The following is a 27369-nucleotide window of genomic DNA, read 5'->3' as shown; positions in this document are numbered from 1 at the left end:
CTCAAGGGCGCAGAGCACTTTCACAATGGATGTCGAGTCCTGGCCTGCCATAATGTTCTCAGTTTTTGTGTTTAAGATTTATTTATTTATTATATGTAAGTACACTGTAGCTGTCTTCAGACACCCCAGAAGAGGGCGTCAGATCTCATTATGGATTGTTGTACCGTGTGGTTGCCGGGATTTGAACTCAAGACCTTCGGAAGAGCAGTGTACTGGATAGTTTTGTGTCAACTTGACACAGGCTGGAGTTATCACAGAGAAAGGAGCTTCAGTTGGGGAAATGCCTCCACTAGATCCAGCTGCAAGGCATTTTTTCAATTAGTGATCAAGGGGGGAGGTCCCTTTGTGGGTGGTGCCATCTCTGGGCTGGTAGTCTTGGGTTCTATAAGAAAGCAAGCTGAGCAAGCCAGTGGAAGCAAGCCAGTAAGAAACATCCCTCCATGGCCTCTGCATCAGCTCCTGCTTTGACCTGCTTGAGTTCCAATCCTGACTTTTTTTGGTGATAACAGCAGTGTGGAATTGTAAGCTGAAACCCTTTCCTCCCCAACTTGCTTCTTGGTCATGATGTTTGTGCAGGAATAGAAACCCTGACCAAGACAAGCAGTTAGTGCTCTTAACCACTGAACCATCTCTTCAGCCCACACCCCAGTTCCTTTCTTTAAAAAAAAATAATAAATTTTGCCAGCTGGGCAACATGACCCTGGGTCACATCTATTTGAAAAGAACAACACCAGTGTACTTAAATAATCTTGGCAATATTTTTGTGTAAATATCCCATCTGTCCAAGTGGCTAGACTTGTAGTCTCCGGTCTCTGTTAAATTGTTCAAAAGTCTAATCAGGGGCTGGAACCTAAAGGTTTTAAGGATGACAATGTGTGTAAAATGCCTAACTCTAAGGTGTATATAATTATATTCGAGGTCAACTCGTATTTGGCCATGTGCTTTAGTAAAGAGCTTTTCCTTGAGCTCTAAGTGCAGTAAGAAAGTCTGCCTTTTCGCTGAGAAGTCATACTGGCATATTATTTCTGAAGCAACGCAAGCCCCTGGTTGAGCAAGTTCATGGCAGAGAGGGTAAATGGGTCTCTTGACAGACTGATCTTGCATCCTGTAATAGAGGCCATAAATGCTTTTACTTTCGTCAGAAGCTGATTATAGCTTCTTTTCTCTTTGACTCGCATTGACCAACAGATGTCAGCAGAATTCAGTCTAGTAACATTACAGTTCTCAGCTACTCAACTGTTGCGTGGTTAAACTGGCTCTCCATTCATGTTATCAGGGACCATCAGTAACCAGGAGTGTCGAATCTGAGTGACTGGGCATTTTTCCTGTGACTTGAGATGACAAAAACCAGGATTTGAGCTTACTCTTTCCTTAGGGCATTCAATAGAACCTGGGACTTGGGAAAACAGTTGCTGGGAAAGAAGCAGATACGAGGTTAGGACGAGTTCAAGACCCACCCAGTAACTACCTCAGGATTCCCAGTCAGAAACCCAGTTATTTCCATTGATTCCTGAGGCTGGTGGAATGGGCTGAGGTAGGGTCAATCTGTTGAAGCACCCTTTATGGTCGCAGCCTACGAAATACCATTCCAACACCTTGAGAGGTCTAGATGATTACGGATGCGAGACTGCCTTCTGTTTCCTACTGGATTAGGGTGCACTAGAAAGCAAGGGTTCTAAGAATGCAGCGGTGGCAGGCAAAAAAGTTTCCGCTGAGCGGACGCTGGGTACCCACAAGAAACCCTGTGGTTAAAGGACTTACTGGTCCTGGCACCACCGTTGCCCGGCTCACAGCCTGGATTCTAATTCTGTCTTGTTCTGGAGAAGAGCGTTGGCCTCCAGCTCCCGCGGTGAAGCCCTTACAGCGCCTCTGCCCTGACACTGCGGAGAAACCAGAAATCTGACAGGAGTTAACCGAGGTAGACTCCCGGCCCTGGCTCTGCAGCAGACGGAGCGCGAGCGGAAGTGACGTCATGCCCGCGCCCGTCTCTTCCGGCTCTTATCTGCACTGAAGAGTTGCGGAGTTGGCTGGCATTCGTGAGTTCTGCGGTACAGGGACTACCTGGAGGCCGAGGGGGAGATAGAGAAGGAGAGTGCAGAGCTCTGCTCCGCTTGCCACGGCGCCTCCGGGCGCGGCCAAGCCTGAGTCCTCTCTGGCTGTCAGTCGCCAAGGTGGGGAAGTGTCCAGAGGGCGGGCCTGGCGATGGCTGCGTCTACGATGCTGCTCTTCAAAAGCCGCCCAAGCAAATTCTGTGCGAAAAGCTCTTTTATTTTTCTCCTCAGAAATGAAATTTTGCCGGAGTAGTTGGAGTGATCAGCGTCATAAACATTGCGATTTCAGCGCCTCTGGTGAGCATTCAGTGAAAGGTCGCTTTTGGAAAAGGCCGTATTTTTAAGAAAATATTAGAGACGAATGTCGGGGTGAGAACTTAATTTATATTGTTAGACTGTATTTTATTTAGTGAGTGCGTGTTTTATTTTGACCTTTAGTTTAGGATACAGAGACAAATTTCTTAGTTACTTCGAATGTACGTCTTTCTTGAGAGAATATAAACGTTGGTAGAACTCCAGCCCATTCATAAAAACCTAGCGGGCAAGCCTTTACTCACGGCACACAGGTGGCAAAAGGATTTCTGTGAGTTCTTGGCTAGCCTGGTGTACAAAATGAGTTCCAGGCCAACCAGTGCTACATGGTGAAATACTGTATTTATTAAAAACAAACAAGCAAAAACCTAACAAACAATAATAGTGAGCTTTTTTCCACCTCCAAAGTTCCTAGGCCTGTGTTTGCTTCTTCATCCCTTTATCTCTCTGTGCTAGTGGTCCATTCAAGGCCCTGTGCGTTATACATCCTCATCCCTTTATCTCTCTGTGCTAGTGGTCCATTCAAGGCCCTGTGCATTATACATCCTCATCCCTTTATCTCTCTGTGCTTGTGGTCCATTCAGGGCCCCGTGCGTGATACACATACTTTTCTCTTCGTTCTTAGATCTGTTCATCACTAAACTGCTTGGAGCTCACAGAAGAAATGTGGAAAGCTAGATTATTAAAAATCATAGAATTAACTATTAAGAAGATTGATAAATTAGTGTTCTCTCCCCAACAATCTCCCTCCCCCCCCCATTTCTCTTTAAAAAAAAAAAAAAAACTTAGATGTACTAGCATATTTGATGGTCCAGTATCTGTTGTGCTGCTGTCACCTCTTGCAGCAGTCCGTGTCTACTCTTTCCCCAGCAAGATACATTGTATGGTGACTTGTTTGCTAAGATGTAAACTGAAAATAAAGGGTGACATGGTAGCACATAGCAGTGATCTCAGGAGTTGGAGCAATAGGAACATGACTTCTTTTCTCTCTCTCTCTCTCTCTCTCTCTCTCTCTCTCTCTCTCTTTCTTTCTTTCTCTCTTTAGATTTATTTGTTTTATATATGTGACCACACTGTCACTGTCTTCAGACACACCAGAAGAGGGCATCAGATCCCATTATAGATGGTTGTGAGCCACCATGTGGTTGCTGAGAATTGAACTCAGGACCTCTGGAAGAGCAGCCAGTGCTCTTAACCACTGAGCCATCTCTCCAGCCCCAGAACATGATTTCTATGCCAGGATATTTACATAGTTTCAGGCCAGTCCAGTCTGTATAGTTATACCCCTATCTCTGAATAAACAATAATAGATACAACACTTGACTGTTAAATACTTGGTAATGTACCACCTAGATTAGGACATTGTCTTACTGAAAGCAAAATATTATTAGATTCAATCAAGAAAATTAAAGAATAGAGCTATTTGGGTATTCAGCTCAGTTGATAGAGTGTTTGTGTGTTATCCACAGACCCCTAGGTTCAGTTCCTAGTACCACATAAACTGAGTGCAGTAGCTCACATGATTCTGATCCCAGCTCTCTGCTGATAGAAGCTGGAGTATTAGGAGTTCAAGGTCAACCTAGGCCACATAGTAGGTTGTAGGCCAGCCTGAACCACACGATCTTATCTTTACAAAAGAAAAGAAGGAAATCAAGAACTGGCTGGGAATATAGCTCAGTAATAGAATACTTGCCTACCATGTATGAGGCCCCAGTTCAATTCCCAACACCACAAAAATACATATGTACATACATACATACCTACATACATAAAATGATGCAGGTGATATCTGATCTATAAACATTCAAAATTCTTCACATTGTTTTAAAAAGCAGCAACAAGCTTCTGGATGTTTGGAGGTATGTGATCCATTCAAGCTTTCTGTATTGTGCTGGGCTTGGTGGCAGATACCTGCAGTCCCAAGAACTGAGAGGTAAGGTTGTGCGCTCTAGGCTAGAGGACACATGTACATTTTATTTTGACATACATTAATTTTTTTTCTCTTTGCCCTGCTCTCTCAATTTCCCCTGGTCTAGCAATTTATTTACAACTTATTCTGGGGAAAATAAGAAACAGATTTTTAGTTGTAACTGCAAGACATGTGTTTTGGAAAAGGGAAATCACTTGGCCATTTCATGGTAAATAAGAGCACCGGCTGTATTCTCAGAAGCAGTAGTTGCATGGGTGACACACCTGGAATCCCAGGAATTGGGAACTGAGGCAGAGAAATCATTGAGTGATATAAACCTGGAATCCCAGTGCCTAGGAAAGTGAGGCAGACAACCACAATTTGGAGGCCACCAGCATGACACAGTGAGAGTCTGTGTTTGAATTTATATTGTTTTGGGGTGACATTTTATGAGTTATTTAATTTTTTGCTTTGTCATCTTATTCTGGTGAATAGCTGTTTCTTTGTGTCTCCTCCCCCTTTCCCTCTCTTCCTCCTCTCTCTTTCCCTCTCACCCTCCTCCTGTCCTTCTTAACCTCCTCCCCTGCCTGTCCTTACTCCCTCTCTCTTCCTCCTCCCATGCCCTCTCCTTCTTCCCCCTGCCCCTTTCTCCCTCCTCTCCTTGCCTCTTTCTCCCTCCTCTCCTTGCCTCTCTCTCCCTCCTCCTCCTGCCTCTTTCCCTCCTCCCCTGTCCCTTTCTCCTTCCTTCCCTCCTGTTTCTTTCCCTAAGCAGAATTTTTGCTGTTTCTGAACTCAAATGAATAAAATAAAGGAACTTTTAAGCTTCAATTTTTAGTTTTGTTTACTGTAGTTATGTTGTGGTTCGGCCTTGGACACTGTCCTCCTGCCTTAGATGTCCCAGCACTGTGACACACGTGGCTACCTTGAGTTAATGATTTCATCTTTGCTGTGTGATTTTTGTTGTTCAGTCTGTAGATTGAACCAAGAGCTTTGTATATTCAAGGCAAATGCCCTACAGCTGAGCAACAGACCAACCGAGCTAATACTTTCAAAATTCCCCCCCCCCCATTCAAGAGCTTGAAATACAATGTATCATAATAGATTATGAGTATATATCAGCCTTTACATTTTCATTTATGGTTTTTGAAATAGATTTTTACTGTGTAGTCCTAGATAGCCTGGAATCCACTATGTAACTCATGCTTTCTCTTGCTCCTGCCTTGGGACTCCTGAGATTTATATATTTCTATATGTCTGCATTTTAATGTAACTACTATAGAGTGAGTATGTGATAAATTTTTGTTGTGTATTAGAAAGCAATAAAACAAAGTTCTATATTTTGATCTAATTCAAAATCCAAAATGTATATAATTACTTGTCATGTGTCAGATTCATAGGTAGTACCTTGCAGTGTATCACTCAGTGTTATGACTCCATAGTCAAAGCCCCCATGTACAAAACTAAATATTGCTACTAACTGTATTCAGTCAACAACTGGTGTGTAGTGTTTACTTATATATTGGCTAATGTATTCCTTTTACTTAGTACCTGTTTCTTTTTATTTATTATTATTATGGTGTGTGTATGTGTACAGAGGTCAGAGGACAACTTGGTAGAGTTGGCTTTCTCCTTTCATCTTGATGTGAGTTCAGGGGTTGAACTCATGTCATCAGGCTTGCACGGCAAGCACTATACTCACTGAACATCTCACCAGCCCCTCTGTGCCTATTTTAACAGCGTATTAGCTGTAGTGTGCCTCAGTCTTTCAGCTTAAACACAGTATAGTCTTCCAGGCTGCCTTTGAAGTACCTCAGCAACTTTGTCATCACACACAGTCCATTCAGACGGTATTTTAACTGTATACACTTCTCTAGGACCACAAGTATGACATTGATAGATAGCATCTTCCAGGATTCTCATTTGGCACACTTTATTCTTATATTTTGGGTGTGCGTAGGAGTACCATGGCACTTATGGAAATTAATTATCTGTTAGAAACCTCTGGGTTTCCAGAGAGAGAACTTAGTTTTTCAAGCTTGGCAGCAAGTACTTTTACACACTGAACCATCTCACTGGCCTTGATACACTTTTTAAAATTTTAATTAATTTATTTTTATTTATTTACTTTTCATCCCACTTACTGCCCTCCTTCCTGGTCATCCCCTTCCACAAATCTCTCCATTCCCCTCCCCCTTCCCTTCTCCTCTGAGTGGGTGGTTCCCCCCCCCCCCCCCCCCCCCCCCCCCCCCGCCCCCTGGCACTTCAAGTTTCTGCAAGGCTAGGCACATCCTCTCCCACTGAGGCCAGACAGCTAGAAGAACATATCCTACATACAAGCAACAGCTTTTGGAATAGCCACCGTTCCAGTTGTTCCAGACCCATATGAAGACCAAGCTGCACATCTGTTATATATATGCGAGGAGGTCTAGGTCTAGCCTGTGTATATTCTTTGGTTGGTGGTTCAGTTTCTGAAAGTCCCAAAGGTCCAGGTTAGTTGACTCTGTTGGTTATCTTGTGGCATTCCTATCCCCTTTGAGGCCCTGACACTTATTAATGACAGAAAAAAATGCAACATCTCACTCATCTTTCTTTCTTTCTCTCTCTNTCTTTCTTTCTTTCTTTCTTTCTTTCTTTCTTTCTTTCTTTCTTTCTTTCTTTCTTTCTTTCTTTCTTTCGTTTTTCAAGACAGGGTTTCTCTGTGTAGCCCTGGCTGTCCTGGAACTCACTTTGTAGACCAGGCTGGCCTCGAACTCAGAAATCCGCCTGCCTCTGCCTCCCAAGTGCTGGGATAAAAGGCGTGGGTCACCACCGCCCAGCCCCCTTCTTTATTTTTTTTAAATTATGTTTGGGGGTGGGCTTAGGTTGAGGTCAGGGGGTGACTTGGGAGAGTTGGTTCTCTTCTTCTACCCTGCAGGACTCGAATTGAACAGCACTCACCAGGCTTGGTGGTGAACCCCTTTATCTACTGAGCCGTCTTGCTGGCCCCACTTTTTTATTTCTGGTGGGAGTACATCCTTTATTTCAAATTTTCACTGACAAATGGAAACCAATGGCTAATTTTGCTAGTGCCCTTTGACAATTGCTCAGTGAGGAGGGTTTATCCATATTTCTCATGCCTTGTGGAGTGCCTGTCTCAGGTGCTTTTGTTGCCTTAAGAAATTGCCCTTCTCAGCTTTGGGCCACACATCAGGCCAGCAAACAGCATACCACCTACTGGGCTATCCAAGAACAGATTATCACAGATGCCAACTCCATACCCAGCTGCCCATAATATTCCAGGCCATGAATATCCCATTATAGCAGGATAAAGGATGCCTCCAGCGGTTAGGCCTATTGGTGGGGCAGTTTCCTAGCTAGCTTATCTAACTTAACCCAACTACATCCCACCAAATGGCTACCTCAGTGCTCTAGTCTGGTCATTGTCTGTTCCCTTCCATGTGCATTCTCAGTGAGTGCTTTCTTCTCTCTGGGACATTCTGTCTGCCTGGAAGTTCCACCCTCTATTTTCTGCCCAGCTCCTGGCCTTCAGATCTTCATTATAACCAATCAGTAGCAAAACAACCTCTGATACATTTCAAGATTGCTTTTAGGCAGGTGTGGAAGGACCAATATTTACAAAATAGAAAACAGGGTGATGGGCCATAGAAATGACAATACCAAAATATTGCCAGAACATAGAGCTTTCTAATGGTATAGAATTCACAATTGAAAATACAGAGACACACCTTCTCACAATGTGAAGAAAGCTTACTCCAATATCCCATAAACCTGGCATGCATATTAAGGCCCAAGCCAGTGTTGAATCAGATCTGGGCCTTCTGATGAATTACAGCTGTAGGGACAATGCAGTCCCTGTTCCCAGGTGGAGGTCTCTCAGACTCTCAGGCTTTACAAGGAGCTCCTTGGGTTTGGTGTGTAAATAGCAATGTGAGTTTGTGTGCTGTAGGAGGGATACTTCTGCACTGTGAACACGTGATGAAGCTCAATATGCTGCTGCTGCTTTTCATACCATAGTCTTAATTTCCTTCATAAAGGACAAGTGCAGGAACTGGCACACTTGTTCAAACTTTATATTGTTCGGAGGAGCATTAAATGTTGTGGTCAACCAGTTGTCCTATTATCACATGTGTTTGAAACCACTGAATGTTTGCTAAGCATGTTCTCCTTTGTTAACTCTAATGTCATATTCAGTTTTGTTTTCAAACTGGACTCAGGCTGGCCTTGAACTCCCTGTGTAGCTGAGGATGACCTTGTGCTCATGAACTTCCTGTTTCCACTTCCTAAGTGCTGGGATTCCAGGTCCGTATCACCTGTATGTATCTCACTCATATCACCACATTCTCTGAGTACCCGTCCTCTTTATAATAGCATCTTTGGCTTGGGCTGAGTCAGCAGCATATCTATTTCTTTTTGCTTATCTTCCCATGTTTTCTGTATTGAAACTATTCCCAGTGTATTCACATGAGTCCTTTTCTCACTTGGTACCTCCCTCCATCATCAAGTTGCTGAGTGAAATGAACAATATAATGGTCCCCTAATCTCCAGGAGGGACTTTTTAAATAAATGTGTTTTAAAATCATTTAATTATTTGTGTATTTTGTGTATATATGCATGTGTAGTTTGTGTGTTTAGATATACATGTGGAACTCAGAGGTCAACATCTATGTCTTCTGCCTATCATAATTCTTGAGTTAGGGTTTCTCGTTAAAACTGTGGCTCACCATTTTGGCTAGGCTAGCTGGCCAGCATGTCTCTGACTTCACATCCCTCCCAGCACTGAGGTTACAGACATGTGCTAAGTTACTGGATTTTATATGGGTGCTAGGAATCCACACCCAGTGTCTTCATGCTTACACAGCAAGAATGTTGTCCACTGAGCCATCTCCTTGGGTCCTCTGGGAGATACATCTTAAGAATGTCAGTAGATGGGGCTGGTGAGATGGCTCAGTGGGTAAGAGCACCCGACTGCTCTTCCAAAGGTCCAGAGTTCAAATCCCAGCAACCACATGTTGGTTCACAACCATCCGTAACAAGATCTGACTCCCTCTTCTGGAGTGTCTGAAGACAGCTACAGTGTACTTACATATAATAAACAAATAAATAAATCTTTAAAAAAAAAAAGAATGTCAGTAGATGCCTCAAACTGTAGAGAGAATAGAACTCTGTGGATACCACCCCCCAACAACATATGTATCTGTGATTTATAAATTCAGTACAGTAAGAGATGAACAGAAATAGCTGAGATAGTGAATGATTTAATCAATATACTATAAGTTAAGTGAATATGGTTTCTCTCAATTTTTAAAAAAATTTTTTTTTTTAAGATTTTTCTTTAAAATTTATTTTAGGTATGTGAGTACATTGTCAATCTCTTCAGACACACCAGAAGAGGGAATCGGATCCCATTACAGATGGTTGTGAGCCACCATGTGGTTGCTGGGATTTGAACTCAGGACCTCTGGAAGAGCAGTTGGTGCTCTTAACCACTGAGCCCTCTCTCCATGTTTTATTGTCTCATAGTCAACTTATTTCTTCTGTACAAACTGATTGATCATGAATAGCATACTAGAATATAAATATGGGAGCAATTAATGAATTTAGTTCTGTGTTAATAGGATGTGTCATAAACACCAAGCCTCTAGTATTGACAGTATTTCAGCGTGTTTTGTCAGAATCATATCATACGTGCCAGCCAGCACCTTATAATTACTTTGAAATTACTCAGTGGCAGCATGGCATATGGCATCATAAAATGCCTTGATGGCTGTTTTTTTCCTTTAGAGTTTTGTACAGTGTATGCTTATCATATTCACTTTCCTCTCCACCTTCTCCAAGATCAGTTCTGTCCTCCCTTCCTACCCAGCTTTTATGCTGTTGCTTCTTCCTCCTCCTCCTCTTCTTTTCTAGTATGGTTTGTGCTGCCCAAACACCCCATCCACTGACCACTGAGTTGTGGACAACTGACTCACTTCCTCTAAGCAGAGGACCAGACATTCCTGTGCTAGGTGTTAGACTGTCTCCTTTCCCCTAGTGCTGAGATTTTTGTCTAGCTTGAGCTTGCAGAGGTCTTGGTCATGTTTTCACCACTGCTGTGAGTTCATTTGTGCATGTACCCTAGTATGTCTGGGAAACACATTCATCAGGGTCATTTGGTTTCTGACTCTTTCTACTCCCTCTTCCTTGATGATTCCTGAGCCTTGAAAGGAAAGGTGTGATAGAGATGTCTCATTGAGTTGAGTGCTCTGACCAGTTGTGGATCTTTGTGTCGATTGCCATCTTCTGCAGGCAGCTCCTCTAATGAAGATTTAGAGATGTACTAATCTATATTAGAAGGTTGGTTTCTTTCTTTCTTTTTTTTTTTTTTTAACACTGTCTATTTAGCAGAATAACAGAGGTAGGTCTAGGGTCTAAATCCTATCTAGCCATGGTTTCTTGGCTCTGATACTACTAAGTATGGGTACACGGTTTCTTGGAATGGGTTCAATCTTGTGCAGAGAGCCTTAACTCCAGTCAGAAAGTATTCCCATAATATTTATGCCACTTTTGCATCAGTGGGCATATCTTTCCAGGTTGGTTGTTATTGCAGCATTCATAGCTGGATATGATTGGTGATTCTTTTTCTCTTTTAGTAGCGTGCATAACATTCAGCACTATTCAAGCTAGCCAATGGGGGTGAAGCTTCCATCCTAATACCAGCTTGATTTCTTACGTGTTGTGTGGCTGAATTATGTAGTGACTTCAGCAATAGTGTCTTATTCTCAGGTTCTGGAGGGTGAGCAAGAGCAGTGGCCATAGTCTGTAATGTTTGGAGGTCTGTGCAGTGCCACTGGCCAACAAATCCAGAAGAAGTAATTCATTTCTGACACTGAATTTTTTATGTGTTAGCCTGTGGTATCCAGTAGAGGCATTGTTGTCTGATTATAGGGTAACTCTATTTAACTCCTTTTTTTATATAAGTATGAATTTTAGGAAGGTAGGTTTCCATATAATATTTTCAAAAGCCTTTAGTGTTGTCTTTCCCATACTCCCTCTTCTGTTCTGCCCTCCTGCCCCACTTCATTTAACCCATCCTATTGGATTATTTATTTTTTCTCCTTTGTGATTTAATAGTTAGCTTTTAACTTGTCAGCATAGAGTCTCCTGGAAACAGTCTCAGTAAGAAACTGTGTAAATCAGATTTGCCTGTGTGTGAGTGGGGGCATTGTCTTGATTGTTAATTCCTATAGGAAGGCCCAACCTGTTGAGGGTGCCACCATTTCCTGGTTTTGGACTCTGAAACATATAAGACAGGAGAAAGCAAGCTGAGAATGAGGGAGCAAGCAAGCAAGCAAGGAGCCATTCATTTCTCTGCTCTTGATTCCCAGTGTGATGGAAGCAGCTGCTTGAGCTCATGCCTACACGTCCCTCAGTGATAGACTGTGGTGTCTAGGAGTAACCCAAGTAAATCCATTATCCCCGTAAGCTGGTAAGCTGCTTTTGGTAAGATTGCTTAGTTCATGGTTAGGTGGCGGCAGACCCTTTAATCACAGCACTTGGGAGGCAGAGGCAGAGGCAGGTGGATCTATCTCTATGAGTTCAAAGCCAGCCTGGTCTACAGAGCAAGTGTCAGGATAGCCAAAGCTGCACAGAGAAACCTAACCAAACAATACAAACAAGATTGTTTAGATCAGGCAGGTGGGTGACTCAGTATGCAAAACACTTGTCTTCTAAGTCTTGTAACCGGAGTTTGATCCCTGGAGTCCGCAGAGGAAGGAGAGAACAAGTTCTTGAAAGTTGTCACCTGACCTTAACTTGTGCATGCTGCTCTTCTAGAGGATCCAAGTTCAGTTTCCAATATCCAAGTCAGACCACCAGTAATTCTAACTTCAAAGTATCTGATGCCCTCTAACACAGGCACTTGCACACTTGTGCTGAATGCAAATGTGTACACACACACACACACACACACACACACACACACACACACACACGAGTTATCAGGAATAAAGGTGCACATTTATAACCCCAGCACCTGGGATGATCAAAAAGAGAAGGAGGGCCAGTAAGATGGCTCAGGTGGTAAAGGTGCTTGGGGCTAAGCATGGTGTCCTGAGGCCAATCCTGGGCCCATATGGGAGAAGGAAGAAACCAACTCTCACAGATTGCTCTCTGATGGCTGCGTGTGTGCCATGGAGCATGGGCAGGCAAGCGCACACACATGTACAGTAATAACGAAGCCTTTAAAAGGGTGATGAGATGCTCAGTGGGTAGAGCGAGGGCTGTGCAAGCTTGGTCAGAATTTAGTCTCTGGAACCCACAGTTGAAAGAGAGAACCAGCTGTCCAAAGTTGTTGGCTTACTTTCTCCTGTGTGCCATAGCATGTGTATCTGTGCGCACACACGCTCTATAATAATTGATAATAGTGAAATATAGATATGTAAAGGACTAGAGAGAAGACTCAACAGCTGAAGGTACTTGCTTCCAAGTTAACAGCTGGTGTTCAATCCCTGGAACTCACAGTGAAAGGACAGCCTGTTTCTGGAAGTTGCCTTCAACCTCGCATGTGGTTTATTATATACCTATTCACACATCACCATCATCACCATCATCACCGTCACCATCATCATCACCATCACCACCATCATCATCACTTTTAGATCAGAACCACTAAATTCATGTTGTTAGGGTTCAAGAGAGATGGCTTAGCAGTTAAGAACATTTGTTGCTCTTGCAGAGGAACTATGCTTGGTTCCCAGGACCTACACAGGGGTTAATAATTATGTAACTCCAGTTCTGGGACCATTCAATACCTGGATTTTCTAACTTCCTTGGACACTAGGCATGTACATGGTGCATATATGTGAGTACACACACACATACATCCCACTCAAAAAATACATCTGAAAAAAGCTTATTAAAAAGAACTCACACTGGATGCTGGTGTGTACAGTCAAGTAGTGGCTGGTGGGTGAGTGCACAAAACGGGGGTTCTCACCCTTCCATTCTCAGCATTCCATGTAACATAGTTCCTATCAATTGAAATTTATGTTGTGTTATGAACAGTTACTTAGTTAAATCAAGTTAATACTCAATTGTAGAATTTCACAAGGCTCTGTAGTTGTCATGGTGGGAATAAAGGCATTCCAAAGGGAAGAGGGGCGGTCAGACTTCTGAAAGCACGGAATCATCTCAGTTTGTTTCTACAAGAATCTTGTGTTGGGGGAGGAAAAAACTGGGAGCCTCTGTCTTTGTCTTCCCTCCCTCCCTCCCTCCCTCCCTCCCCTTCTCCCCCTTCCATCCGCCCCCCTTCCCCTGTGGTCTCCTGGAAAGAGTTCAGATCATGTTGCAGGAGGCTGGAGCCTGGACAGTCATGATGCAGTAACCACATACTAACCAGGACTGCCTAGCTATGCATAACTCTTGCCCTCTATTTAAATCTGAAACTCATGTTAGGACCTCAGAGATAGGCTTAGAGGTGCAGGTCTCTGGACCTTTTGGGGGTTTAGTTTCTTTTGAAATGGGGTCTCACCACTGTGTATCTTAGGCTGGCCTGAAGTTATAGACCAGACTGGCCTATAATTCACAGACATCCACCTGCCTCTTGGGTGCTGGAATTAAATGTGTACCATGATGTGCAGCTTATAAGCATTTTATAAGAATGACATGTTAGGATACAGAAGTTACTAAGACAAAAGATTTTGTTTATCAAGAAATACTAATGTTCAAAATATGTGCCCAGCCCATAATACAAAGTGTATATAACAAATATTTCAAGTCAAGTCCATAATTCCAGAAGATGATACTAATTTATTTCTTCCAGGTGTTTTCTTAAGTAGGGGATAAATTAGATTAAATATCTTGGAGACAGGACACTCAAGGCATGAGAGTAAAAGTATTTCTAGATCAGAGTTAATACAAAGTTTTAATGAAGAATGTATGTTATGGGGATGTAGAGATAGCTCAACTTGATGACAGCCTGAAGGTGGTCCTATAACACACATAATGATGGAAGGTGAAAACTACTCCAGAAATTGGCTTCTGACCTACACACACGCACACATACACACACGAACACACACACACACACAAGCACACATGTACACCCACACACCCCCACATACACACACATACATACCCCCACACACATGTAAACACGCACACATATACACATAATAATATAATACACTAATGACAGAAACACAGCAAAACACCTCTCAGGGAATTGCTGCTGCCAAGAGAGATTGGAGACCTTCTGTAGCAGCCGAGAGAAGTTTCTGGCTGGTCTCCTGGGTCATTTGTATGGGGTCGTTGAGATAAGAGTTGATAATTCAGTATCCTGTTAGGTAGCAAGCTTTATAACACCATTTCCTCCCAAAGATTGGTGTAATCAGGATATGTTATATAAGAAAAGAATCTATTTTTAAAAGATTACTTATTTTATGAATATGAGTACACTGTCACTGTCTTCATACACACCAGAAGAGGGCATTGGGTCCTATCACAGGTGGTTGTGAGCCACCATGTGGTTGCTGGAATTCAACTCAAGAACTCTGGAAGATCAGCCAGTGCTCTTAACCTCTGAGCCATCTCTGCAGCCCTGAAAAGAATCTATTTTTAATAAAAGGGGGAAAGAGGTTGGTCATTTGGGATGAGATGCCAGGGCTCACTAGGTGTTAAGCTCTCATTGCTTAAGGAGACATCACTGGAGCAACAGAGTGTGAGATTCTGCTTTTCTTTTTTGGCTTTTTTAGCCTTCACAATCAACATTGAAAAAAATGAGCAACTTGTCCCATATCCATATATAGATTATTAAATCTGGTAGACAAAATAAGTGCTTGTCTGGGAGGCAGGCACGTGGTACATGTCTGCAATCCAAGCACTTAGCAGACTGAAGCAAGAAGAGAGAAAGGGCTGTGGACTCTCTGAGGAGATACGTTTTTAGTCTTGTCCAGGCATGTGTTGGAATCCATGCTGTTCTCAAAACTGCAGTGCATAGTTAAGATGTGTGTATTTGAGCTGAGGAGTTGGCTCAGTGGGTATGAATATGCACTATTCAAGCATAAGAAACTTGGTTCAAATCCCCAGTACCCATGGCATAGTCATTTGTGTACCTGGAACCCCAGTAGTATAACAGGCAGATAAGGAGGATTGCCAAAGCTTGCTGGCTGCCGCCTGGCTGCATGTTTAGTGAGACCCAGTCTCGGTGGAATATGGTGTGAGACACAGAGCAGGGCATCCAGTGTCCGTTAGCCTTCATGCACATGGCACATGCTTCCCATGGGAAAAAAGTATGTGTTTCAGTTTTAATTATATCTTAGAGTCAGTGTTTTAGTCGGATCTGTGGAACAAGGTGTGTGTAAGGTTTCTGAGTGAATTTGTTGTATAGCTAATGAACTGTAACTTAGGCTACAATTTGGGTTCAGTGAATAAGTAATTGTCATTAAATTTTAACAAAGATATTTTTTATGCTTTTGGTTGTAAGCCTAGGATTTAATAGCTGAGCCATCTCTCTGGTCTCCAGAATTATTTTTTAACATAATGCTTAATGATGAAAGAATCAAAAGGAGGGCTGGGGACATAACTCAGTTGGTAGAGTGCTTACCTAGCACGCACAAAACCCGGGGTTTGTTCAGCATTACCACACATACTGGGCATGGTGGCACATATTTATGTTAATTCCAGTCCTTGAGATATGGAGGCCAGAGGATTAGATGTTCAAGGCCAACCTTGGCTACATAGTGAGTTTGAGGGCCACGTAGGACATGATACCGTGCTTGTTTTGTTTTGTTTTAAGGCCTTTATTTACAATAGTCTGAAGTCAGAGGTGGATCCCTGGTCTACAGAGCAAGTTCCAGGTTAGCCAGGTGAACACAAAAACCCTGCCTTGGGGGGGAAAAAAGAAAAAGAAAAAGAAAAAACTTCAAAAAGTATGGTGTGGGGAGAAGGGTGCACATGTCACCTCATGAGTGGAACTCAGAAGACAATAAACTGTCTTATAAACAGAGGTGGTTCTCGCCTTCCACCTTTACATGGGCCCTGGAGGCCAAACCCAGGTTTTCAGGCTTACATTATCTGGTGGCAGGTACCATTATTTGCTTAGCCATCTCGCTAGCTCCCTGTTTGAGAGAAGGTTTTGTTTTGTATGCCAGGGTAGCTTTGAACTCACGGCAATTCCCCTAACTCAGTCTCCCATGGCTGGCATTATAAGTGTGCAGCACCATACTTTGCTTTGACTGTAGATCTTTTTAGGGCAGTGATATCTACTGTGAAGGGTGGTCATAATGATTAATTGAACACACACACACACACACACACACACACACACACACCTCCTTGCTTATTGTCTGCTACATAGCATTTCTCAGTGACCCACGGTATCACTAGGATTCATGTTTCAGGAAGTATTGTGCTTAGTGGTCTTCTTGTGTATTTCCTGCATATAGTTTATGTATGGCAATTGACAGATAATGACTATCTAGTATTTGTTAATTAGTGGTTAATTACAGGAATGCTAACAGTTGTGTACAACAGGTGATAGAGTGCCACTGTCCACTGAAATTCATCCGCTGCACTAAAGCAAAGCTTGCCTCAGTGAAAGGAGTATTCATGCAGACTTCCGTGTTACAGGATGGCAGCTCCTGCTTCGTCCCATGGTAAGGTCTACTGATACTGTTTCTCAGAATTCCCAAGGTTCCCCTAAGGTAGTACTGTATATAGTAGCACAGTCGTCTGAACCAGAACAGCTTATGCTGCTGATTCTTTTACTGTTTTTATTTATTCTCCTCTCATATATTACATCCTGATCGCAAAAATAAGGAATGTGTCAAGAATTTGCATGTCATCCTTACTCAGGAACCATGCTAATCTTTTCAATTGTGTTGTTACATTTTTTTGTATATGTATTGCTGAAGCCAGCAGGCGATTCTTTTAAATAGTCTAAAAGGTAGTTCTCAGGAGTAGAGAGATGGCTCAGCTGTTATAATAAACACTTGTTGCTCCTGCAACTCCAGTTCAGTTCCCAGCACCCAAATAGTGGCTCACAATTACCTGTAACTCCAGTTCCAGGGGATCCAATGCCTTCTTCTGACCTCTGCAAGCATTAGGTATACATGTGTTGCACAGACATATGTGCAGGCCCAGCACTAATACACATACAATCTAAAGACAAAGGGTAGTTCTCTGAGGAGGTATACAGTAAATAACAGCTGTACACATTCTGAGTTTGCTTGACCCTGAGCCAGTGAAAGGGTCAAACCTTTCATTGATTTCAAGCATTTCCAGGCAAGGATCTAGTTAGTACTTGAGAGGTGCTCTAGGTCTTTTTTGTGGGTACCCCCCATGTGTTTGTGTCTGTGTATATGTGTGTGTGTGCTTGTGTGTGCTCATGAATATGTGCATATGTGGTGTGTGCATGTGGATGTCAGTTCTGTCCGTCCGTCCTTCCTTCCTCCCTTCCTTCTTTAGTTCTGAGAGAGAAGGGGGAAGTGGGGTGGGGAGCACAACTTTTAGGAGTCAGTTCTCTCCTACCATGCGGTTCTTTGGAACTGAACTCAGATCAACAGGCTTGGTAAGGAAGTGCCTTTACCCACTTGCTGGCTTACAGGGGTATTGTTACAAGGGGAGAGATGCAGTCTTCATTAGGAGTTTTATAATCATGACAAGTAACATATTTATTTTAGATTTATATATATATGTGTGTGTGTGTGTGTGTGTTCTCTGAATGTTTATCTATGCATCATGTATGTGTAGGGCCCACAGAAGCCAGAAGAGGGTGTCAGATCCCTTTACTAGAGAGTTGTAAGCTGCCTGTGAATGCTCAGAATTGAACCTGGGTCCTCTGGAAAAGACTCCAGTGCTTTTAGCCACTGAACTATCTCTCTATCCCCCAACATTTTTCTTTTTTGGGATAGGGCCCTATGTAGCCCATGGTGGCTTCAAATTTGCTTAGTAATAGTTGGTGGCCTTGAATTTCTGATCCTCTTGCTTCCACTTCTTCAGCTGGGATGACAGATATGCATCACCATACCCATTTTTATGCTGAGATGGAAGCTGGGGCTGTATGCATGCCAGGCAAGTACTGTACTGAGCTACAGCCCCAGCCCTGATAAAGTAACATTTTCAGAGCATAAGCCTCCTCCCTTGTGAGCCGAGCTTGTTATTAATAAATAGTTATTCTAATAAGCAGCATGCCTTGCCATCCTTCTTTCAAGTTGTAGATGGGGCAGGACTGCTCTAGCATTCTGTGGCATGTGGGGGTAGGAAGAGCATGCATATGTGTGTGTATGCGTGCGAGGTGGGGAACAAGAGCAGGAGAGGGGAAGGAGAGACATAGATTGAGAGACACAGAACAAGAAAGAGAACAAGAGGATGGAGGGAGGGATTGGCATGGAGTTAGAGTGATTACATAAGGCTTTTGTAATAGGCCAGAATGACTTCTGTGTCTTGAATGAGAATTCTGGACAACTGAGTATTCACACCTCTCTCTTTTTCCATAAGGTCCTTCAGAGGACTCAGGCTGCCTTCAGGAAGGAAAACTACCACCAGAAATGATGTCGGCTGATTGCCTGACAGATGATCAGGTAAAACATACATGTGTGCATGTGTGCATGTACACACACGTACACATAAATACACACACACACACGTCCTACTTATAGACAATTTCCTTTAGATAAACTTACCTCTAGAGCCGTTTAAAGCAAATAGAGCCTCAAAGAAATCAGAATCAAGAAAATGCCCACAAGCCATTCTGATGAAAGTGGTTCCTCAGTTGATATTCCCTCTTCTCAGATTCCAAGTTAGTGTTAAGTCAACAATAGCTATGATAAAACATTTCCTGTTAAGTGAATTTGAAGCTTACAGTTAATTCTGACTTTTCAGTAAGAACCTGGTTTTACATTCATGGTGTCAACTCTTGCTCTTTTATTGCATTTGTGTTTTCCTTTGTGTGTGTGTGTGTGTGTGTGTTTTCAGAGAACAATTTTCAGGAGTCAACTCTTTCCTTGTGTCATGTGTGTCTAAGATTACACTCAGGTGGTCAGCCATCTTGCTGACCCTTGGTCAACACTGCATGTTTCTTCCTTTGTTGAGTGCTCTGGCAGATGACAGGGCAGACGACTGTGTCCTTCTCCACAGACATTTGTTCATGTATGCTCATCCATCACATATTTTGGAAGCACTGGTCAGTGTGCTTAATACAGAGAAATACCATGATATTTTCTTGTGTACTGCTGGTATCAGTTGCTTTTTTTCGCAGTGGCATTTGACTTGAGGAAATCAAGAGTGAGAATAGGGCTGGGGATGGAGCTTAGTGGTAGAGCCCTGCCTAGTGTGCTCAGTCAAGGTTCTGGGGTACTAGGGAGATGGTTCAGTGGTTAAAGGGCTTGTCTAAATACAAAGACCTGAGTTTTGATCCCCATCACCATGTAAAACTTGGCGTGGCTGCATATATTTGTGATCTCAGGACTGTGGGTGGAGAAGGGTGGATGCTAGGCCTGGCCAGCTAGTCTAGCTGACATAGCAATTTCCAGGTTCAGTGAGAAACCCTGTCTCAGAAAAGAAGGTGAAGAATCAACTGAAAAAGAAATTCCACCATCACCCTTTGGCTTCCACATGGAGTTGCACAGTCAAGTATTCCTACCACTACTCATGTATATACACACACACACAAAGTATGTGAGTTCAAAGAGGAGTTAGTAAAGCTACCTAACTCTGGTGTTAGATAATCAGAGGCTGAGGAATTTTCTGTAGATGTTGGGTCCTATTTCCTCACCCTCCCCACCCCCCATGTTCATTAACAGAGTTCTTTTTTGGCTCAAACCAACATGCCTGCAATATTTCAGGAGTTAGTGAGCTTTGAGGATGTGATTGTGGACTTTACCCAAGAGGAGTGGACCTCACTGAACCCAGATCAGAGGAACCTCTACAGAGATGTGATGCTGGAGAACTACCAGAACCTGGCCACAGTAGGTAGGGCTACTCTTGCTACCAGTAGCCCCCTATGAGCTGACTATTTTAGGAGTGGTGATAGCAACTCTGAATAAGACAGTTCCATCCCTAACTCCATGTTGTTTTGTTTTGTTTTGTTTTGAGACAAGGGATCTATCTCAGTGTAGCCCTCGCTAGCCTAGAACTTGAGATGTACTCTCACAGAGATTACCCTTGCTACTGCCTTCTGAATGCTGGGATTAAAGATGTCTACTACTCTAAATATGTTTTATTTTACCAGGGTGTTTTTTTAAAAGTTCAAGGTTTCTTCATATATATTTTTGCTGGGTGTGATGGTACATGCCTTTAGTCTCAGCACTAAGGAGATAGAGGCAGGTATATCTCTGAGTTTGAGGCCAGTCTACAGAGTGAGTTCCAGGACAGCCAGGGCTATACAGAGAAACCCTGTCTCAAAAACTGCCTCCCACCTCCCAAAAGAAAGTATATATTTTTCTTCTCCACATTTGATAGGCCAAATCAGAAGCTGAAATTGTTTATCATTTCTATGTCAGTAAGCTCTCTTGGAGTTTGAGAGATGACTCAGTGGTTAAGAGACCTTGCTTTACAGCTCTTAGGACCCCAGCACTTATGTAAAAAGCTGGGCATGGTCTTGCATGCATGTGTAACCCTAGTGTGGAGTTGAGGGGAGGGTAGAAATGAAGATCTTGGAGGCTTGTTGGCTGCTAGCCTCGCTAGCAAAATACAAGCCAAGGTTCCAGAAGAGACTGCCATAAAGAAGACAGACAGTGATAGAGGATGGTACCCAGCACCCTCCTTTGTTTTTTGCATGTGGGCATAGGCATGCACACTTGGACACACGTGTGTATATACCACATATGCATGTACCACACACATAATACACACAAAGATATATTTAATTAAAGAAGGGGTTGGGAAGATGGATTGGCCATCTCGTGAACTCTAAGAGAATTTATTGATATAGAAACGATACAAGATTTTACATTGAGGTTTCTGATTTAGCCTATCAAATGTGGGGAGGGAATCATACTTTCTTTTGGGAGGTGGGAAGCAGCTGGTTCCTTCTTAAGCATGAGGAGCTGAGTTAGATCCCCATCTCTCAGGTGTTGTTAGTCACTACATACACAGAAGCACACCCACATACATGAGCACAGATATCCACATATAAAATAATAAGTAAATTAGAAAGTTTAATTATCTTGATGATTGCGATGAATAATGCTTCTTATGAACCACGTGTAATTAATTTCCTTAGAGGAACAAAGATCCCTTTGTTGCAATTCTCTTACTTGCTGTTTGAACAAAAGTAGAGTCCTGGGTTGAGAGGACTCAGTGGTTGTGCACCTGCCTGTCATGTGCAGGGGTCTGCGTGCAATCCCGTCTTAGAGGAAGGAAACTCCAATTCATGGTCATTTGTGGATGTCTAAATTAACTGGACTCTTAGACTCCAGAACAAGCTAAACTTCTGAGGCATGGACAGGTGGGACTTGCATTACCAATCCTTTGAAAATAATTTCTCTGTTATAACAGCTCTAGTTCTTAGCCAGGTTTGGTGGCGCACTTCTGGAATTCAAGTACCTGGGAGGCTGAAAGAGGAAGATTTCTGTGAGCTTCACGATAGCCCAAGCTAGATAGTCCTACTTGTCTCAAAAAGCTGGAGGGAAAAAACAAAACAAAACAATTTTTCTAATTCCTGAGCCCTGGGTAATTGTGTCATTTTTCTGTATGAGCCTTTTCACTAACGTGTCTTACCTTGTACACAGGGTATCAGCTCATCAAACCCAGTTTGATCTCTTGGTTGGAACAAGAAGAGTTTAGTAAAGGTCAGAAGATAGTTTTCCCAGGTCAGTATTCATTATATTTAATGAAATTTTAGTGTTTGTAACTGAAATAGACTTAAAGTAAAAGCAAAGTCCTTGTGTTGGACTGGAGAGCTGGCTCAGTAGGTAAAGGCGTTTTCGACCAAGCCTGGCAACCTAAGTTCAGTTCCTATAGCCTATGTGGTGGAGGAGAGAACCAACTCCCAAAGCCCCTTGACCTCTATCTGCATGTTGTGATGCAAGTGTGTGTGTGTGTGCACATACACTCAGTAAGTGAATGAATTGATGAATGAAAGGTCCTTGTATATCTGTGCATGATGTGTGTATGTGGGGGCATGCATGTGCTGCTATAGTGCGTGTGTTGGAGTCAGTCCCCACCATCTTCTCTGTCTGCTGCTGCACGTGCCAGGCCCGATATCTTCAGGGGCTCCTCTGTCTTAGCATCCCATCTTGTCATAGCTGTCCTGGAATTACAGGCACATGCTGCCATGCCAAGCCTTCTGTGAGCCCTGGGGATCTGAACTCAGGCCCTCACACTTGTACAAGAAGCACTTTACCCATGGAACCATCCCAGCTCCTACAGTGAAGCTCGCCAAAATAAATTAGTCTCAGAACTCTGGACTAAGAAAGAAAACCTTCAACTTCCAATTCTCTTCGAGTTTTCGTCTAGTCAAACCTTTAAGTTTATTGCTTTGAGAAATGCTCTTCTTTTCCTAAACATTTTCTATAGTATTTCCCTGATAATTTCTATTTACCATCAGTTTTGATTTTTATAGAATCAACTTTTAAAAAATATTTTATTTATTTATTTTACGTATGTGAGTACATTGTTGCTCTCTTCAGACACACACCAGAAGAGGGCATCGGATCCCATTACAGATGGTTGTGAACCACCATGTGGTTGCTGGGAGTCGAACTCAGGACCTCTGGAAGAGCATCCAGTACTCTTAACCACTGAACTATCTCTCCAGCCGCTAGAATCAACTTTTGATATGATCTAAAAGTTTGATCCGTGCCCTTATCTTTGCCTCGCACAGTGGCACATCCTGAAACACTGATCAGGAAGCGGAGGCAGGGTGGTTATGAAGTCAGTGCAGTGTGGGCTGTGTAGTGAGTTCAAGGTGAGGTTGTGTAGTCTCAAAAACAGAACAGAAAAAGAAACCTCATCTCTCCCTTCTTAAATTCAAAATAAAATAAGGAAGCACTATTTTTTAGCTCCAGTTAAAAAATAACTCCTTTTTTCAAATCTACATTTGTCTTTCTGTTTTACTTCAGAATGGAAATTACAGCTTGAAACCAAATGTTCAGCATTCCAGCAGGAATTTCTGAGGGGTAACTTATCCAATAGAATGCAAATGGTAAGAATAAAAAATGTATCTTATTCTTATTCTCAAAGAAAATTAGAGGTTAGAGATGTGTCTTTTATAGAGTACCTACTTGGCATGTTTGAAGCCTTTTGGGGGAGAAAGCTAGGGAGTTCTCTAAAGGAGATATCGAGAGAAGCAGCTAGCACACAAGAGCAAATGTCTCTGAAGAAATGATTGTGCCCTCACTGTACAATGAACCTCACTGCTCCAGAACTCATAAAGCACATCTTTTTCTTGGAGTGGTACAGAAATCTTTTAAAGATGAGAGCAGATGACATAGCAGTCTGGAGTAAGTGTTTTATCACACCACTTGAGAGTAATTAACAGAGTATGAACTGTATGCATGTAATGAAAAATAATCATAATTATAGCATTTTGTTATCAAATGGTTAAAACCTTACCAATTGACTGCAGAAAAATGTTGTTTATCCCTCTTATTAGCAGACAGGAATCAACAGAGGAAGGGAGCTCTGTGACGGGACGCAATATGGAGACTTCTTCAGTGAACTCTCACCCCTCAGGACAGATATGAAAACTCAACCTGCACAGGATAATTATGGTTGTAGTCAGTACAGAAAAGACTTTCTAATGCTTCAGAGGAAAAACTGTGCTGGTGAGAAACTTTCTGAGTTCAGTCAGAGTGAAGAAACCGGCATGACCCCAGTTAAAGCTTATGAGAAAATTGCTACACAAGAGAAAGGGTTTGAATGCAGCGACTGTGGGAAGTCCTTTATGAGCCAGTCACACCTTCAGACACACCAGAGAACTCACAGTGGAGACAAACTTTATGAATGGAATGAGTGTGGGAGAAGTTTTATAAACTCAAGACTTGCTGTGCTTATAGAAACTCTCAATGCAAAGAAACCTCACAGATGTAAGGAATGTGGGAAAGGCTATAGATATCCTGCATATCTAAATATTCACATGCGAACTCACACTGGCGAAAAGCCCTATGAATGTAAGGAGTGTGGGAAAGCCTTCAATTATTCCAATTCATTTCAGATCCATGGAAGAACTCACACAGGAGAGAAGCCCTATGTATGTAATCAGTGTGGGAAAGCCTTCACTCAGCACTCAGGTCTTAGTATACATGTAAGGTCTCACAATGGAGACAAGCCCTATGAATGTAAGGAGTGTGGGAAAGCCTTCCTTACATCCTCTCGACTTATTCAACATATAAGAACTCACACAGGAGAAAAGCCTTTTGTGTGTGTGAAATGTGGGAAAGCCTTTGCTATTTCTTCAAACCTTAATGGGCATCTGAAATTGCATGCTGAAGAGAAGACCTGTGAGTGCAAGATTTGTGGGAAAGCATTTGGATATCTTTCATGTCTTAATAATCACATGAGAACTCACAATGCTAAAAAATCATACACGTGCAAAGAGTGTGGGAAGGCCTTTAACTATTCTACCCACCTTAAAATTCACATGCGAATCCACACTGGAGAAAAACCCTATGAGTGTAAACAGTGTGGGAAAGCCTTCAGTCACTCCACTTCATTTCAGATCCATGAAAGAACCCACACTGGAGAGAAGCCCTATGAATGTAAGGAGTGTGGGAAAGCCTTCATCTGTCCCAGTTCCTTCAGGATTCATGAAATAAGTCACACCCACACTGAAGAGAAACCCTATAAGTGTCAGCAGTGTGGAAAAGCCTACAGTCATCCTCGTTCACTTCGCAGACATGAAAGAATTCACTAGAGAGAAGCCTAGTTGATGGAAGCAATGTGAGGAAGCCCTTGTTTGTGCTCATGTACTTTGAAGACATGATGGTACTCACACTGGGGAGAAACTATGAAATTAGATACTTAGCTTAGAGAGGTGCTGTGTTGCCATACTGAGCAACACAAATACTCCATGTCAAAAAAATTAAAGTGGATGCTGGCAAGATGGCTCAGTGGGTAAAAGCACTTGATGGGAATGTCTGACAGCTTGAATCTGATCCACACTCATGTAAAGCAGACAGATGTAGTGGCATACATCTGTATTCTCAGCATTCCTACAAGATCACCTGGAACCTTGCAGGCCAGCTAGTCTATGTAGCATGGCAGAGAGGAAGACTGACTCAACAAGGTAGAAGATTTAATGCCTTAAAGTTGACCTCTGATCTCCATGTGTCTGTCCACCCTCCCACATATACCACAGTAATACAAAAATGTTTAAAGAATTGAAATGAGGGCTGTTGAGATGGCTCAGCAGACAAAAGCATTCTCCATACACTCCTGACTACCCATTTTCTATCCCTGAATCCCACATTGTAAAGAGAGAATTGGCTCCTAAAAAGCTGCCTTCTGACCTCCACATGAATGCTGTGGCATGCACTCCCCCCAATAATATTACATTTTAAAAATTCAAGTGAGGGACTGCAGAGATGATTCAAATAGTTACAAGCATCTGCTATACTTTCAGAGGGCCAGGCTTCAGTTCCCAGCACTCACATGGTAGCTTGTAGCCATCCATAACTAGGTGAAGGGGATTTGGGCCCCTTCTGGCCTCTGTGATCACTCAGCATACACATGAGTGCGTCTGTGCAGGCAAAACATGTATAAAATAAAAATAATAAAAAGCAAATGAGGTTGCCATGAGTCCATTAGAAGTGACTAATGTCCTCAAGAGGTTAAGATGCTGCAGGATGCACACAGAGAAGACCATGGGAACTTCAGACAGCCTTCTGCAAATGGAGACAAGTGGCTACCACAAGTGTTTCTACTAAGGCCTCCAGAGGAAACTACCTGAATTATGCTGATCTCTGATTTCCAGCCTCCAGATTGTAAGAAATAAATAACCATGTTTAAGTTACTGGTCTATTACTTTGCTGCATTAGCTCTAACAAATTGTGTGTGTAAGGAGAGAACTGACTTCCACAAACTCCTCTAGTCTCCATGAATACACACGGGCATATTGGCTTATGCACACACACGTGAGAAAAAAAGCCTAGATTTTAAAGTTATTTGTCCTGCATTCTCAACCATTCTCTTATTTCTGAAGTCAGTAATTGAGAAGGAGTGACCTTTTGGAGGAGTCATGTTGCCTTGTTTTTGTTTTGTGGTTTTATTTTGTTGTTTATTTGTTTTAAGATAAGGTTTCCCAATGTAGCCCTGTCTGTCTGTCTGTCCTGGAACTTGCTATTGATCTTCTTGTGTTTCTAAACTGTGATTTACATATGTGGTTGGATCTCTTCTAGTTTTATTTGAAGTTCTTAGTGAGAAGCCTTTTTAGAGGTCACCCCTGGTACTATTCAGAGAGGAGAAAACCAACTATTATAATAGCAATAGAACCAAAGAACCCAGATACAGAAAAACAGTTAGAATCAATTGACATTGCCTGTACCACCAATGATCACACAAAAGAAAATATTGAAAAATACTGTAATCTATTGAATTAAAATTAAGGTAAAAGTGGGCCAAGCATGGTGTCACATACCTTTAATACCAACACTTGTGAGGAAGAGGCAGACAGATCTGTGTAGCAAGTTCCATCTTGATGGCTTTTTATACCAAATTTTAAAAGTTAAAAAGTTTGAGGCCAGCCTGAGACACACATATCCCCTCATATAGCTTCTGCATGCAAGAGTAACAATCCAACAATATAAACAGGTCTTGAACAGCAATATAAAAGGTCTTGGATTTCACCAAGGATACAAATGAACAGCAAGTACTGTAAAACGTGGTCAAGTCACTAACCAGGGAAGATAAGTCCAAACCACAGTAGGAGGGCTGTATTGTATGTATTTAGCTTGTGCATGGGGGTAGATTCCCTGCAAAGTAAAGATGAGGTATCATTTTACCACACTGATGATGGCTATAATCAACAGAGATAGATAAGCAAATAAATAAAAGGGGCTGGCAAGATTGCTCAGTGGGTAAAGGCACTGGCTATCAAGGATGTTGACCTACCTGAGTTTGATCCCTGGAGCTCACATGGCAGGAAACAACAAGCCCTAGCAGAATGTCTCTGACCTTCAC

General features: G+C 42.5%; 1 protein-coding gene and 1 non-coding gene across 11 annotated transcripts; one reads left to right on the top strand and one right to left on the bottom strand.

Moving 5' to 3' along the window:
• The first annotated feature begins 1970 nt into the window (after positions 1-1970).
• LOC110301195 (zinc finger protein 426) lies at positions 1971-26763 on the top strand. 10 transcript variants are annotated; one of them, XM_029481226.1, is made up of 9 exons: positions 1971-2036; positions 2283-2348; positions 8464-8571; positions 16783-16904; positions 18748-18830; positions 20094-20220; positions 21981-22061; positions 23313-23395; positions 23849-26763. In XM_029481226.1, the coding sequence occupies exons 4-9, from the start codon at positions 16880-16882 to the stop codon at positions 25103-25105; spliced, it is 1656 nt and encodes a 551-aa protein (XP_029337086.1). In that variant the 5' UTR covers positions 1971-2036; positions 2283-2348; positions 8464-8571; positions 16783-16879; the 3' UTR covers positions 25106-26763. The 10 variants fall into 10 exon arrangements, with proteins under 10 accessions (XP_029337086.1, XP_029337083.1, XP_029337082.1 ...); XM_029481223.1 differs by having other exon boundaries at positions 1972-2036; positions 23846-25552; XM_029481219.1 differs by lacking the exon at positions 8464-8571 and adding an exon at positions 11637-11737 and having other exon boundaries at positions 1998-2171; positions 23846-26762.
• On the bottom strand, positions 17059-17167 carry LOC115031981. Its single transcript, XR_003837636.1, has one exon. It is a non-coding gene; the product is annotated as a U6 spliceosomal RNA (small nuclear RNA).
• Positions 26764-27369: the final 606 nt, after the last annotated feature.

The sequence above is a fragment of the Mus caroli genome, chromosome 9 (genome assembly GCF_900094665.2).
Source record: "Mus caroli chromosome 9, CAROLI_EIJ_v1.1, whole genome shotgun sequence".
Taxonomy (NCBI): domain Eukaryota; kingdom Metazoa; phylum Chordata; class Mammalia; order Rodentia; family Muridae; genus Mus; species Mus caroli.
The sequence above is the reverse complement of the archived record's forward strand: the minus strand, read 5'-3'. Positions and strand labels throughout refer to the sequence as shown.